This window comes from Brachionichthys hirsutus, chromosome 6, assembly GCF_040956055.1.
Source record: "Brachionichthys hirsutus isolate HB-005 chromosome 6, CSIRO-AGI_Bhir_v1, whole genome shotgun sequence".
Lineage (NCBI taxonomy): Eukaryota > Metazoa > Chordata > Actinopteri > Lophiiformes > Brachionichthyidae > Brachionichthys > Brachionichthys hirsutus.
In genome coordinates, this window is record NC_090902.1 from 16,057,824 (window position 1) to 16,073,244 (window position 15,421).

Below are 15,421 nucleotides of genomic sequence, written 5' to 3' on the forward strand. Positions count from 1 at the left end.
CACGCACAGAGGACATCACGCCCAACCTCCCGCAGACAACCCAGCCAAACACCGCATCGCCCACCGCCATACCCCCCCCAGCAGCAAGCCGGAGAACGAGCAGCGCAGGCGTTCTCCCTGTTTTCACTTCCGGCATATCGCTCCGAGGAGGAACACAGCCGAGGCGCGACGGCACATCACGGAATTCCCCCGGTGCAGATACGGTTGACAGTGGGGGCTTCCCTCCGCAGCCTGGTAACGCAGGCGAGGTCACGTCGAGCAGAGGCCTCGGAAACGTGGATTATTACTCAGGAGCTTTTCATCACGACGCAACGCCTGAGAGCGACCGGAGGCACCTCTGATGGTACGTCTCAAGTGCCTTTAAGTGCCTGCTGTACGTAGTCCAGGCTTCTGATCCATACAGGAGGGTGGGAAGTACCACGGCTTTGTAGACCAAGATCTGGTCTTTGCTTGGAGGTCGCGGTTCTCAAAGACTCTCTTTCTTAGCTTTGAGAAAGCTCCACTGGCACAACTGAGGCGATGGTGTACCCCGTCATCAATGACAGCCTTTGAAGATAAAAGGCTGCCAAGGTATGGGAAGTGGTCCACATGTTCCAGTCTGATGTTGTCAATGGAGATGTTTGGGGGTAGGACAGGCATACTGCCGTCTGGTTGTGGTTGGTGGAGAATTTGTGTCTTTTTTATGTTGATGGCTAGACCAAGCTGTTTGTATGCCTTCGCAAAGGCAGAGAGCATGCACTGTAGGTCCTCTTCTGAGAGGGCTACGAGGGCGTTGTCGTCCGCATATTGCAGCTCCATGATGAACGTGGTGGTGGTTCGACCTTTAGCCCTGAATCGGTTGATGTTGAGGAGTTGACCGTCGGTTCTATACATAATTTCGACTCCCCGAGGCAGATGCTTGCTTATGTTATGGAGTATAGCAGCAACAAAGATGGAGAATAATGTTGGAGCGATGACACAGCCCTGTTTGACTCCAGTGTCAACCCGGAAGGGTTCCGACTCGTCTCCACCGCCACTGAGTACCGTGGCTGACATATTGTCGTGCAGCAGTCTCAGTACCCGGATGTATTTGTCAGGGCAGCCAATCTTTGCCAGAACCAGCCAAAGGGCCTGACGGTTTACCGAGTCAAAGGCTTTGGTGAGGTCTATGAAGGCCATGTATAGTGGTTGATTTTGTTCCCGGCATTTTTCTCGCAGTCGTCGAGCGATGAAAATCATGTCTGTGGTTCCTCTGCTTGGGCGAAATCCACTTTGAGACTCAGGAAGGATGCTTTCTGACAGGGGGGTGAGTCTGTCGGCCAAGACCCGAGCAAGGGCTTTCCCTATGGTGGACAGGAGAGAAATGCCACGGTAATTCCCGCAGTCTGCCTTGTCTCCCTTCTTGAATATGGAGACAATTAAGGCATCCCTAAGCTGGGCAGGGATTTTCTCCTCTTGCCATATGTTGAGAAGCAGGGCATGGACGTTTTTAAGAAGATCGGGCCCGCCTTTCTTCAGGACTTCTGCTGGGATGCCCTCTGGCCCAGCAGCCTTGTTGTTCCTCATCTTCCTGATAGCATTCTGCTATGGGCTGTTGAGGGAGTTTGTTAAGGGCCTCCATCTCAGGAATCGTGTCCCTGTTTAAGAGATCCCCATAATGCTCTTTCCACCTCTTAGAAATTGCCTCCTTGTCCTTCAGCAGCATAAGCCCATCTTTGGAGCGAAGGGGGGTCAGGCAGCGGTAGCTGGGGCCATATACCGCTCGCGTGGCATCGAAGAAACCTCTCGAATCTCCAGAGCCTTCGTTGTCCACCACTGGTTCTTCAGTTTCCTGACTAGCTTTTGGGCAGATGCCTTCGCTTTAGCATGGGCTGCTCTTTTAACCTTGCAGTGGATGTTATTCTGCCAGGTTATGAACATTTGCCGCTTGATGTCGGATACTGTTTGGGCAAGGCAGCGCCAAGAGCATCCTGCAGCCGTTGTCGGTAGGCGGTGTCATCCAGCCGCTCGAGGTTAAGCTTCGGCCGGCTCTGCCTTTTCTGCACCCTCCTTTTCCGCATTAAGCGGATAGACATGATGGAGCGAATAAGGCGGTGGTCAGTCCAGCAGTCGTCTGCACCGGTCATTGCTCTGGTGTTGATGACATCACGGCGGTCTTTGGAGCGGACAATGAGAGAGTCGATCAGATGCCACAGTTTGGAGCGAGGATGCATCCATGATGTTTTGAACTTGAAAGTGTGTTGGTGATGACCAGGTTGTGCTCTGAGCACTTGGTTAGCAGTAGTAAGCCGTTGGAGTTGGTGTTTCCAACCCCTTTTCTCCCCAGCGTACCCCTCCATAGATGGTGGTTTCGACCCACTCTGGCGTTAAAATCTCCAAGCAGGATTAACTTGTCCTCCTTGGGCACTTCTGATAGGATTTTGTCCAGGTCAGCGCAGAAGGCCTCCTTTACTTCGTCCTGTGCATCAAGCGTTGGGGCGTAGGCACTAATAACAGTGGTCATCTGACTGCTTGCAAGCATCAGACGTCCGGTCATCAGGCGCTCGCTGATGCCCACAGGGAGTTCATGGAGGTGGTTGATGAGGCAGTTCTTGATAGCAAAACCCGCCCCATGGATTCGTGGCTCATTAGCAGGCTTTCCTCTCCAAAAGAAAGTGCATCCGCCAGTCGGGTCTCGGAAAGTGCTGAAATGTCGATCTGGAACTTCCTTAGCTCTCTGGAGATGATGGCAGTTTGCCTTTCAGGTCGATCACTGGCTTGGTTATTGTCCATAAGCGTCTACACATTCCAGGTTGGCTATTCCCTTTGTTTACGAATGATACTGCCACCCCAGCACCCCCCTCCTCCCCACCCACCACTCCCTACCCCATTCACCGGCCCCATTAATCGGAGAACCTGTGGACAATAACCCCCCCTCCTCCCCCCAGCGTCCCCCCAGAGACAGTGAATAACAAAGGGTTCTACTCCATGGAAGATATGAATAACATTTTTTCGGGGAGAGGTCTTCACATTATTCATCTCGACGTGAACAGCTTGACATGCAAGTCCAAGATGTCCGAGTCGATGTTTGGCAAGGGTAAGCACCACCCCTAGAACCATCATAGAGCTAATCCTGACATCGGTCAAATCTAGAATCAAAAACAGTGGTGCCATCGAGTGCAGTCTAAGTGATCACAAAATGATCTTCTGCACTCGAAAAATTCATAGACCTGCAGCTCATTGATCCACAATCAACTGCAGAACCATGAAGCATTACTCCCCAGTTCTGGAGGAAACTGATTGGTCGGATGCGTTAAACTCCGCCTCTGTCGAGGGGACCTGGTCTTCCTTTAAATCTGCATTTCTGTCTGTAATTGATAAGATAGCACCCATAACAGCTGTTCGGGTCAGAACCCGTACAGAACCTTGGATGAAGGGGGAAATATTGAACTGTTACTGTTCCTCCTATACATTAACGACATGAGTGCTGCCTGTAACTGCAAATTGTTCCTGTTTGCTGATGACTCAGCACTCCTGATTTCGGGAGAGGACAAAGTGCAGGTTGAGGAGGCTCTCCGCTCTGAGGTCACCAGAATCCGTAGCTTACGGATAACAAACTGTCACTACATCTTGGTAAAACCGAATCTATTCTTTTTGGGTCTAAACACTCTCTACGTGAGATAAATGTTAATGATTTCAAGGTCACAGTCGATAATACAGTAATCTCCAGCAAAGAAGAGATTACCTATTTGGGCTGTGTTCTTGACAAATACCTGTCTGGTGATAGTATGGCAACTAAGGTGATCAAAAAAGTCAATCAGAGAACAAGATTTTTGGGCAGAATGTCTGCTTTTGTAAACAAAAGTGCTCTCCGGACGCTTGCTGGAGCCTCGTTCAGCCCCTCTTTGACTATGCTAGCACCTCCTGGTATTCAAACATCAAAATGTCCCTGAAAACCAGGCTCCAAACCTCCCAAAACAAACTCATTCGGCTACTCCTCAATCTGGGGCCCATGACCCACCTTCTTCCTGGACATTTTGCTAGCCTAAAATGGCTCAGGGTAGAAGACAGGGTTAAACAACTCAAAATGGGATTGGCATTTAAAATAGTCAATGCAGCTCTGCCCTCAGTCCCCTCAATCCCTGCATACCTGAATAAACACCTCCACAGATTTAGTGACACCCACAGCCACAACACTAGAGGGAGCTCAAACAACAACCTGATTACCCCCTCCTACAGGACTAACATGGGTAAATCATCTTTTTACAATACTGCCCCCTAAGGGTGGAACTGTTTGACTCCTGCCCTCAAAACATGCACCTCTTTGGCCTCCTTCAAAAAGGCCCTAAAAATACACCTTTCAGGGGGACAGAAACGGAGATAGTCATCACGACTCTCTCCGGATCAAACCCCCCCCCCCCCCCCTTTTTGTTTTGTACACCTACGTTGTACATATTACGTGTCTTTGAAATTTATTGTTATTTTTCAACCGTGGTGTAATTTATTGTTATTTTGCATCAAGTTAGTAATTAGTAAAACAAGACCGAAAGGGCTTTTTTTAAATGCTCCTCTTAGACTTGTACTTGTACTGTAATACATGCTACTGTGTGACTGTACTTGTACCCTAACATTCCATCTAATAAATATATTCATCATCACTCCTCAGGCAATCAGACTGTACAATGCCTCACTCAGGGAGGCAAAGGACGGGAAAGAGCAGTAGCCTGTAGATACTTTTATAGTACATACTTGTTTCATATTTGTCAGGGTTGAGCAGACCAGAACTGTTCAGTTCTCAGATACTCAGGCAGTGTGTTTGTTGATTCCAGAAATGGCACAAGACAAAGATTTCAGCAAGTTACAAGGCTTATTGAACAGACAGAAATAAATTATATATAAAATCTGCAGAAGGTTTGTTCAATGGCATCGGATCTTACCAAGAGAAAGTCCAATCATCGAAGACCCAAGAGTAATTTATGCTACAGATGCAGATACAATGCTTAGTTTAGATTTGTTTGAGTTTTTGGCTGATGGTTAAATATGAGCACTGAATATATCCTAGTATGGCTTCGTTCAAATTAATATTTTTACTGATATTGTTTTAAAGACCTTTCAAGAGCCAGGCCTCGTGTAGGAATGAGGAGGAAGCGAATGACTGATAAATCCACCAGCACCTCAGACCCAGTCACTGAGGATGACCACGTACAGGTATGGCTTCATGTTTTCATTCATCAGCATTGACCAAGTAGGAGAGATGCTAATGTCCACCTGTAGTCCCTGCACAGATCCATAGGTGACTGACCACGCCCCATATACTGCAACGCAGATCGACAATTTCACTTCAAACATTCACGCCGCTACAAGAATGATTCTACGGCCATCCCCATTTAAGGCGAGCAGATGTTCAAAGGATGCTCACTTCTCCATCACACAGTTTTTAATAACGGGTTTTTCCCCGTGATTTACTTGTTACTTGCTTTTCTAGTTGGTATTGTTTAGTTGGGTGCAAAGAGATCTTTTGAACCTTTGACATGCTATGATCTCTGTTCCACCGACTTAGAGGTCGGGATGCTGCCTTCTCCTCTAGAGGTATATCGAGGGAATCAATTTATTCTTTCTGTTCATAAAGTAACACATTTCCTCAGAGGAGGTCAGAGATGCCATGATTGATAAAAAAAAAAGATATTGGCATAAAGCATAACATTTTCAAAGTTCAAAATGGTATATTTAGCAAGGATGAACAACGGTCATACTGTCTCGGTTTTCATCATTGATCTTGAGTGCATACACTCCCGCCCCAATTAGCAGATTCCCCACCACCAATAAGCCAAACACCCTCAATGTTCTCTACAGATGGTACCGTGAGACCGACCACACTGCCATGGGGGCCCCGTCCCCTCTGGACAGGTCGTTGGATTAAAAAATGTGATCAATCGCATTAAGAGACCAATTAATCAATTCCATGATTTAGTTGACCAGAGCTCAGCACGCAGTGGGCCCAAGAAAAGGTCAGCAGACGGGTCGAGACAGAGAATGCAGATTGGGGGGGGGGGATTTGTGTTCTTGATGGCATCCTTCTGTTTTATGATTGTACTTATTGTACTCTGCTTGTACTGGCGTGCCAAATCCCTTACGCCAGACACCACGGTCATGTTGATCGATAATTGCATCTTCATCTCCATCGTCATCATCGTCTTTTCTTCACTGCCGTCCTCACCTATCCCTTTCTTTGGACCCATCACTGATCAGGAATACTCACAGGTACAGCCAGAATCAGGTCAATACTGGAAACGGAACACGGGAGACATGCAGGGAGGACGGAAGGTGGAGAACACAAGAACTGAATGAGTGAAGTGCGCTCGGAGCGCTCGAACGTTTAGCGTGAACATCTGGAATTTGCTCACGTGCGTATGCTCGAGTCTCAAAGCAAAATATTGCTCGTGTGACGGTCGTCTCTCTGCCTCTGCGTTGCGTGTTGGGTAACATATGAAGGTCCACACGCGGCTGGTTCTGTCGTCTTTTTACTGGATTTATACAAAAAAACGTACATCAGCACATCTCAGCATCATGGCTGCTCCTCCCAGCGTGTTCAAACGAAGTCCTGGGGGAGGGGAACCAGGGGAACCAGGAAGCAGGGCAAAACCGCAGGACGGAGAGCCAGGAAGGACAAAATACTCCAAATCAACACCCCGAGATGTACATTAAAACAAATGAAATTAAAAACGTGCGTAATTATAAAAAGGAAAACAAGACAAATACATTAATAAAAAATAAATAAATCCCCTTTATGCAGGATTTAACTGCATCCATATCTACTCCGTCACACTCGCAGGTTTGCTCGTGTCTCGGAACACTCGTATGTCGAGGTATTACTGGACTTGGATATTTAAATTGTTTACCTCTATATCTATTTACTTTTAATTGTATGTCACAATTGCTCTGAGATTTGCAAAAGTGTTCTCACTATTTTTCCCACAATGTACCGTTTCATTTTGCTTCCTTAATTAAAACAGAAAGTGTCCTTTGCTTTCCTCATTGATGACGTTACTGTATTTCTTCATTGACAGTCCGGTTTTTATGAATGCTTTCAGTGCGGCATCTCTTTTCATTAAATTACAAAGTTCTCCACTAAACCAGGAAACAGACTCAAAAGCACCAAACCAGTCTATTTAGTGCTTTTGAGTCTGTTTCCTGTTTTTGTGTGTTTTATTATACGTTTTTTGAGGTTGTGGCTAAGTCGCGACATGCTTGCTCACACGATTTATTTTTGATTCCGTCATTCCAATTTCTTTGCGTTACATCACACATCTGTTTGTTTTCACTTTGAAGCTCTAGTTTTAAGACTGCTGTCTGTCGGTGTTGTTCGTGTAATCTATTTGCCTGGGAAATCTTATATATATATATATATATATATATATCCACATGTGTGTTAACCGTCTCTAAATATAAAGTTGTTATAAAGAGTTTCAGATTGATTCAGTTTTGTAGGCGAGGCTCTGATTCTCCCATTTTTGTCATTACGACAGTGGAAAAATACAGCAAATGTCGATAAGTTCTGATTATTCCATTCCAGAGGTGATGGGCAGTACACGGTTACATTTAGTGCATCATTTTTTAATGTCATTGCAAGACACAGATGCTTTTGTTTTTGCAGACGTTGTCTCTGAAGAGCAAGAACCTGGTTGGCATCACATTGACCAACTGTGGAATTACTGACCTGGTCCTCAAAGACTGCCCCAAGATGATGTTCATCCATGGTAAGAGACAAATGAGGACGCCACATATTTTTGCATTACTTAATTAACTCATTCAGTGCCAGCCATTGTCAGATCAGCCATACGCTCACTTCCAGTGGTTTTTGCTCATTTTGCCCTATATTTCAAGATCCACCGAATGTGATGTACTATGACGACTATGCACTGGGAACGTGCAGGAATGTTTTCAATGAAAAGTAGGAACCAGGCAGGTCCGGAGAATTGTCCTTCGGGCAGGAGGGGGGGCGCAGTAGGAAGGTTTCCAGAGCAGATGAGCCAATGAGGTGTGTGTGTGTGTGTGAGAGAGAGAGAGTTCATGTGTGTGGAAAGTCAGAGACATGTCCTTGGATTGTTTTGGTAGACAGATAGGACCTGGCGTCGTACAGAACTCTCTCAGAGGGAGGGGGGGGGGGGGGGACTGGAGACATAATAGATCCAATATTCAGCCGAAATGAAACTAGCTTGATCCAAATACACAACTGTTCCTCAGTTATTCCTCGATTCTTGTTCCAAGGCGAGACTTCAGTCCCTCCAAGCCAGTACTCAGTCCGGAGATCTGTGATACAGTTCTACCTGCTGGGGCAGGATGGGATCCATTTCTGCCAGTCCTCCCCGGATCGATCCCTGAGTTCTTTGCCCAGGTCCTCGATTCGGACCATCACACGGTCCCCCAGAGCACCGAAGAGCACTTTCAGATCCATGGTCAATTTATCCAGAACTTTGAAAGCCACCGTCTTGGAGACTTTCCGATACACCAGGGCAACTCCCGTCCCGATTAGCAGATGCCCCGCCCCCACCAATAAGCCAAACAGCCAAATATCTTCAGTGTCCTCTGCAGAGAGGACCGTGAGACAGACCACTCTCCATTTCTCCAGGGATTTAGGAGACCAGAGCTCAGCACGCAGCGGGTCCTGGAAAGCAGACAGACGGGACGAGACAAAGAATGCAGGGACAGAGAGAGGACAAACGTCTGCTCTCGTCGAAGACCGGAAGAAGAAGCTCATGCTCTAGCGACCTGTGTTTTAAAGGATTCTGTTCCTGTCTATGATAGAATGGAGGTTTTACATTTTTTAACATGCATTTTATATCTTCTGGATCCATGTTTGGCAGTGTGGGAGTTGGTTGTGTGAAACCCTGCGCTGGTAATCTGTTCAATCCATTCAGGAAGTTCATAAAGCCCTTAAAGCTTCAGATCAGGGGCCCCCAAACTATGGCCCGCCTCCCCGTTTGGCCCGGCCCCCTGAACAATACCATAGACAAATATAAATAAATCTCATTTTCCTTTCCATACAACACGAGTCGCCGGTGGGGGGGGGTCAATAATGGTATGGGGTGCATTCAAGAGGGGTCATTAATTCAATCTTTTATTTCCTAAAAATAATATTGATAGTGAAGAATATATTAATATTGTGAAGAAAAGCATTCTTCCTTTTGTTTGGGACAATTTTAATGACGATCACATACGACCAGAAAGTTGATGTTTCATGGTGAACCCGGAAAGGGTTATTTGGTGGCTCTCTGGAAAACAATAAATGTTTAGGCCCCCCTGCCATCGTCACACTTTCCTGTACAGGCCGTTGAGCTGACCCGCCGACGCACGCCGCTTTTGTCCTGAGTGCTTCACAAGTGTTTAGATTTGAGCTGCATTAGTAGCTCACAGTTTAGTCAAATCGTTATTTGGATTATATGGCCATCTGCAGTCAGGAGTTTTTAAGTTTCAATCCAATATGGCCGCCTTCCTGTGTGTCTGGGGGCGTGGCCATAATAATTTTTTTTTTTGCCCTGACATGACGCATGTCTGTACCGAATTTCGTGGCTGTCTGACAAAGTTGGCGTCGGACCCCTCCCCATAGGAGGGGTGTCCATCGCCATGGCAACAGTGTAAAAAATGCAGCCTGGGTGTCATTGCCTTTTCAACCGGCATGTGTGTGAGAATGTATGTGGCAAATTTGGGACGTTTCCATGCTAATATGCCATTTTCATAAGTTTGGTGATTGTTTTGTGTCACACTCATTTGATTAACATGGGGAATGCTGGCCATTGCCACGGCAACACCGTAAAAACAACGACATGGTTACGATTGAGTTTTCCGACCGGCATGCGGGTTAGATTGTATGTGGCAAATTTGGGACGTTTCCATGGTAATATGTCTTTTTAAATATAATGGGATAATATTGTGTCGTTCGTCATTGACTAACATGGGGAACTTTGGCCATTACCATAGTAACACCGTAAAAACAACAACATGGTTACGATTGGGTTTTTGATCGGGACCACATGAGGGAATTTTCTGGAACGTTTCAATAATTGCTGTCAAACTAATTTTTTAATTCCCATTACATTTTTGTTATCGTTCTCTAGGGGGCGCTGTAAGTTTCACTTTTAAAGTGTCCAGGGCAGAAGGGTCAATAAGTATTTAAAATTTTGTTTGGATTGGATTTTCGAGTATGTTCAGGGGGTCAAATCGCTGCGCTCGTCAACTCGTGTTTGTGTGTGTCTGTGTGTGTTTGTTGTTTTGTGTCGGGGGGGTGTGTGTGTGCTGTTGAGTGTCGTGTGTGTGTGTTGTTTTGTGTCGGGGGGTGTGTGTGTGCTGTTGAGTGTCGTGTGTGTGTGTTGTTTTGTGTCGGGGGGTGTGTGTGTGCTGTTGAGTGTCGTGTGTGTGTGTTGTTTAGTGTCGGGGGGGTGTGTGTGTGCTGTTGAGTGTCGTGTGTGTGTGTTGTTTTGTGTCGGGGGGGTGTGTGTGTGCTGTTGAGTGTCGTGTGTGTTTGTTGTTTTGTGTCGGGGGGGTGTGTGTGTGCTGTTGAGTGTCGTGTGTGTGTGTTGTTTTGTGTCGGGGGGGTGTGTGTGTGCTGTTGAGTGTCGTGTGTGTGGGCGTGAGTGTGTTGATTGCCCGAGGTTTCGTCAACTGGTGTTTGTGGGTCGTCTTCTGCGTTGCAAAAGCGTTAGCCCCTTACGCCGAGGACAGGCCTTAAATGGAGTCCGGTCGTTTCGGCCTTGCGTCCGAGTGTTCAGTTCGTTCAGGTGACTTCTTTGATTTAGCTTTGAGGGCTCTCTCCTATACCTTTGAGGTTTTTCTGAAAAGAGTCCCCTGTTTCTCATTACCCTTGCTGAAGGGGAGGTGAGGGTAATGCAATTGTGTCCGTTTGTCTGTCTGTCTGTTTGCTTGCTTGTTTGTCTGTCCGCGCGCATAAGTCAAAAACTAGTATCCTCGAAAATAAATGGTAAATGTTCTGCGCTTGTATAGCGCTTTTCCACCGCTTCGCGGTGCTCAAAGCGCTTTACATGAGGCCTCACATTCACCCATTCACACACATTCACCCTCCAGTGGGCGACCGCTGGCATGCAAGGTGCAGCCAGACCCACTGGGAGCAATTTGGGGTTCAGTGTCTTGCCCAAGGACACTTCGACATGCAGACAGTCAGAGCTGGGATTTGAACCACCGACCTTCTGATCACTGGACGACCCACTCTACCAACTGAGCCACAGCCGCCCCAATAGCCCCAATCAATAGCGTTGATCCGAGATCTGGATCCAGATTCGAGAATTTTTGTAAGGATTCTTTAAGTAGGGCACTTGGAGGCGAGGGTCTCTCTGATTGATCAGCTTGTTGTTTGTGCGTAAGCGTACAGAATACTCCGTCGGGGTGTTCCGTTTGGAGACGCCGTTTGAGCTTGCTTGGCACCGTGGAGTTATTGGACAGCTTCTCACCAGAGACCAAGCCCAGCGGAGTCGGTGAAAGTCAACCCGAATGATCTGCACCTGAGACAGGAATGAGGGACGCTGTCCTGCAGCATCCGAGACAGGAATGAGGGACGCTGTCCTGCAGCATCCGAGACAGAAATGAGGGACGCTGTCCTGCAGCATCTGAGACAGAAATGAGGGACGCTGTCCTGCAGCAGCTGTTTGAGACAGAAATGAGGGACGCTGTCCTGCAGCATCTGTTTGAGACAGAAATGAGGGACGCTGTCCTGCAGCAGCTGTTTGAGACAGAAATGAGGGACGCTGTCCTGCAGCAGCTGTTTGAGACAGAAATGAGGGACGCTGTCCTGCAGCATCTGTTTGAGACAGAAATGAGGGACGCTGTCCTGCAGCATCTGTTTGCTGTTTGGACCAAAGACTGGCACAGATAGTTCATAGAAGTCTCTGAGAACTGCGTTGACTTGTGGAAAAAGGGTCTGACGTGTCTCCTTTAGGTAACTCGGCCGTACGCTGAGTCAGAAAGCATTCATTCACAAACTGCTCTTTTACTTTGTGTCATCAATCTCTAGCCACCAGATGCCGAGTGTTGAAGCAGCTGCGGGTAGAAAGTGCCCCCATTGTCAACAGGTTTGATTATGCGCAGTGTAAGAAACTGGACATGGAGCAGGTCCTGGATCAGATACTGAGAATGCCTCCTGAAAGGAACCGTATTATCTACATGCGCCCTATGCACCAGGTTGGTACTCTGAGCTGTCTCTTCTGTTTCCTTTGTAACTGAAATAAAAATAATACACTTTCTGGAGCGATTCCAGCACCAGACACTTCCGATGACGGTTTGTATCAGAATTCAAACTGGAACGTTCAATTTCATGTGTGGCTGATAAAGACGAGTAAGTCATCCGCTTGTCCTGGTTGTTCCCTGCCTGCCTGACTGAAGTTTAATCCTTTGGCAACGGAAAAAAATCACCATCAACAAATGGGATTATGTAGTTGTTAATCCAACAGTTAATCTATTTCACAGGGGACATATTGTAAAAACTCACTTTCTCCATGCTTCTCCACTATTCTGGTGATTTTGGGTCCTGATCAACCCAAAAACGGCAAAATAAAGCATCCAGTCAATCCTTCTTAGTTTGGGTAGGTCTGTAATCACCTCCCGAAACACGTCTGGAAGAAATTGAGCTGGCTGTGACATCACAGCGGGCAAGTGTGCACAACGTGTGCATGCACATGCGTGTGTGCGTCCCTGTGTCTGCGCTCTCTTCACTGTCATGGTAACGAGGAAGCTGAGCTGAAAAGCAAAACTCTCCATTTAGTGGTCGGTCTCCGTTCCTACCCTCACCTGCCGGTCGATCTCCGTTCCTACCCTCACCTGCCGGTCGATCTCCGTTCCTACCCTCACCTGCCGGTCGATCTCCGTTCCTACCCTCACCTGCCGGTCGATCTCCGTTCCTACCCTCACCTGCCGGTCGATCTCCGTTCCTCCCCTCACCTGCCGGTCGATCTCCGTTCCGACCCTCACCTGCCGGTCGATCTCTGTTCCGACCCTCACCTGCAGGTCGATCTCCGAGATGCTCCGTCGTCCTTGAGAAGCGGCGAGTCGAGCCGCTGCTCGCGGTGAGACCGTGCAGCTAGGAGACGTGACTCCCCGTGCGTCCCCGTGTGTGCGTTCTGCCCGTCCACGCTCTACGGCATTTTCCCTGCATAAAGTACATTTTTAGTGGTAATGTTGCGATGATGCTGCGGCTGTCCTGCAGCATCTGTTTGAGACAGCTAATGCTAGCGATATGGGCAAAAGTGTTGAGGGACACAGGCCCAGGTTCTGCAGCCACCAGTGCTGGCCTATGACAGCGTATTGATTACTGTATCGATTAACTATAAGCTTTGTTAAAAAGGAAATCTAATCTACTCCTGAACATAGAGATGGTGTCTGTCTCACGAACCAATCAGGGAGCCGATTCCACAATAAAGGAGCTTGATAACTAAAAGCTCCGCCCCCCCGTCTGCTCTTGGAAATTTTCGGAACCACGAGCAGGCCAGCATTTTGGGACCGCAGGGTTCTAGTGGGGCAATACGGGATAATCATCTCTGTAAGGTGAGGAGGCGCCTGGCTGTTGAGGGCTTTAAAAGTAAGCAGAAGGATTTTATATTCAATCCGTTCCCTAACAGGAAGCCAATGCAGAGACGCCAGAACAGGGGAAATGTGTTCTCTCAGTCTGGTTCCTGTTAGAACACGAGCTGCTGCATTCTGGATTGGCTGGAGATGTTTAATAGACCTTTTTGGGCAGCCGGACAGTAAGGAGTTGCAGTAGTCCAGTCTGGAAGTCACAAAAGCATGGACTATTTGTTCTGCATCTTTTCGGGTCAGTAGGTGCCTGACCTTTGAAATATTCCGAAGGTGAAAGAACGCAGTCCTTGAAACGTGCTTTATCTGGGACTGAAATAACAGGTCCTGATCAAAGATTACCCCCAGATTCTTGGCAGTGGTGCTGGTGGACACTGAGACGCCATCTAGTTCAACTACAACACTAGAACAAACATTTCTGAGATGCTTTGGCCCAAGAACCAGAACCTCAGTTTTATTTAGATTTAATAACAGGAAGTTCTCGGTCATCCAGGAGTTAATGTCCTTAAGGCACGTCTGAAGTCTAACCAACTGATCGACTTTGTCTGGCTGAACTGACAGGTATAATTGAGTATCGTCCGCATAGCAGTGGAAATTTATGCTGTTAATAATGTTACTGTAGGGTTTTACCAAACCCTCTTCCGGTTCTTGTTCTCCATTGTGGGTGCGTAGTCAATGAGGAGAATGTGGGTTAAGTTTAAGACATTTATATAATAAACGGATCAGGACAGTTAGTTTAGATTATCAGCGCTGGATTCCAACACAGCTCTCGTGCCCGCGCTTTGTTGGAATGAAGACGCTTCCTGCTTCGTCCCCAAGTCAGGCCTTCCCCTGAAGGCTGGACTTTGCCCCAGCCAATCTAAGCCCATGTTTATCTGTGTTGTGTGTGACGTCACCAAATGAGACGTTCAAGTGAGTCAGTCAAACCTATACCAAATTAAATGTTGTGCATTCCCAGTGGTGTCGGCGTGTAATCACGTTGTGGAATCCCATCTAATACGGGAATTCCCTACATTACCTAACGGAAGCATATACAGTAGTCCCTCGATATAATGCGGTTCATCTTCCGCGACTTCGCTGCTTCGCGGAGTTTTAATACAATTTTTCAGATTTTTTTTTTTGCACTTGAACGCGCCTTGAAACGGCGCAAGGACGAAGAGGCGTGGTCGGAGGAACTGCGAAATACGCACGAGTTGCTATTAAACATTTCTCATGTGTTCAACCTCGTAGGTTGACCATTAAAATTAAATTCGTTATTTCTAAAAGCTATCATGTTTATTTGTTAAGCGTGTGTTTTATAGCGCTCTTATTCTCTGTGTAAAAAGAGGCTTTTATTTTGTAGGAGCATACACCTCATGTCCCTTTTGGGTTTTGTTTCTTCCTGTTGCTACATGTAGCCGCTGCCGTTCCGCTGTGCTAAGCTATCCAATAAAGCAGCATGAGAGGCTAAAGACAGCACGAGTAGAATATTTGTTCTTCTGCACTCCAAGCGGCTCTTTCCTCGACCTGCACGCCTTAACATTATTAACAGGAAAACGTTTACTGTACGTACTATATATTTATATTTCTCAAGCAAATGTTTAGTTCTGAAAAGGTTTTGATCTTTGGTTTCATTCTATAATACTGAAACAATCTATTTAGATTAATGCCTGCCTGTTAAATGTGTATAAAGTGTGTGGTGAGGGGTTTTACAGCCTTAAAACATTTATGTACACGTATAATAATTAAAAAAATATAGATTACTACATTGCGGATTTCACTTATTGCAGGTTATTTTTAGAACGTAACCCCCGCGGAAAATGAGGGGCTACTGTACAGCGTGAACAGAATAGGTCCAAGCACTGAACCCTGTGGAACTCCATATTTAACTTCAGTGTACGTAGAA

The 15,421-nt window shown here is 46.9% G+C and overlaps 1 protein-coding gene across 1 annotated transcript in view; it reads left to right on the forward strand.

Annotated features, from left to right (window-relative positions):
• The window catches only part of fbxo38 (F-box protein 38), a 75,539-nt gene that overhangs the window by 50,437 nt on the left and 9,681 nt on the right, over nucleotides 1-15,421 (forward strand). The window contains exons 15-17 of the mRNA XM_068740280.1: nucleotides 5,066-5,166; nucleotides 7,613-7,715; nucleotides 11,981-12,147. Coding sequence (XP_068596381.1) covers nucleotides 5,066-5,166; nucleotides 7,613-7,715; nucleotides 11,981-12,147 — 371 coding nt within the window. The remainder of the gene's footprint in view (nucleotides 1-5,065; nucleotides 5,167-7,612; nucleotides 7,716-11,980; nucleotides 12,148-15,421) is intronic.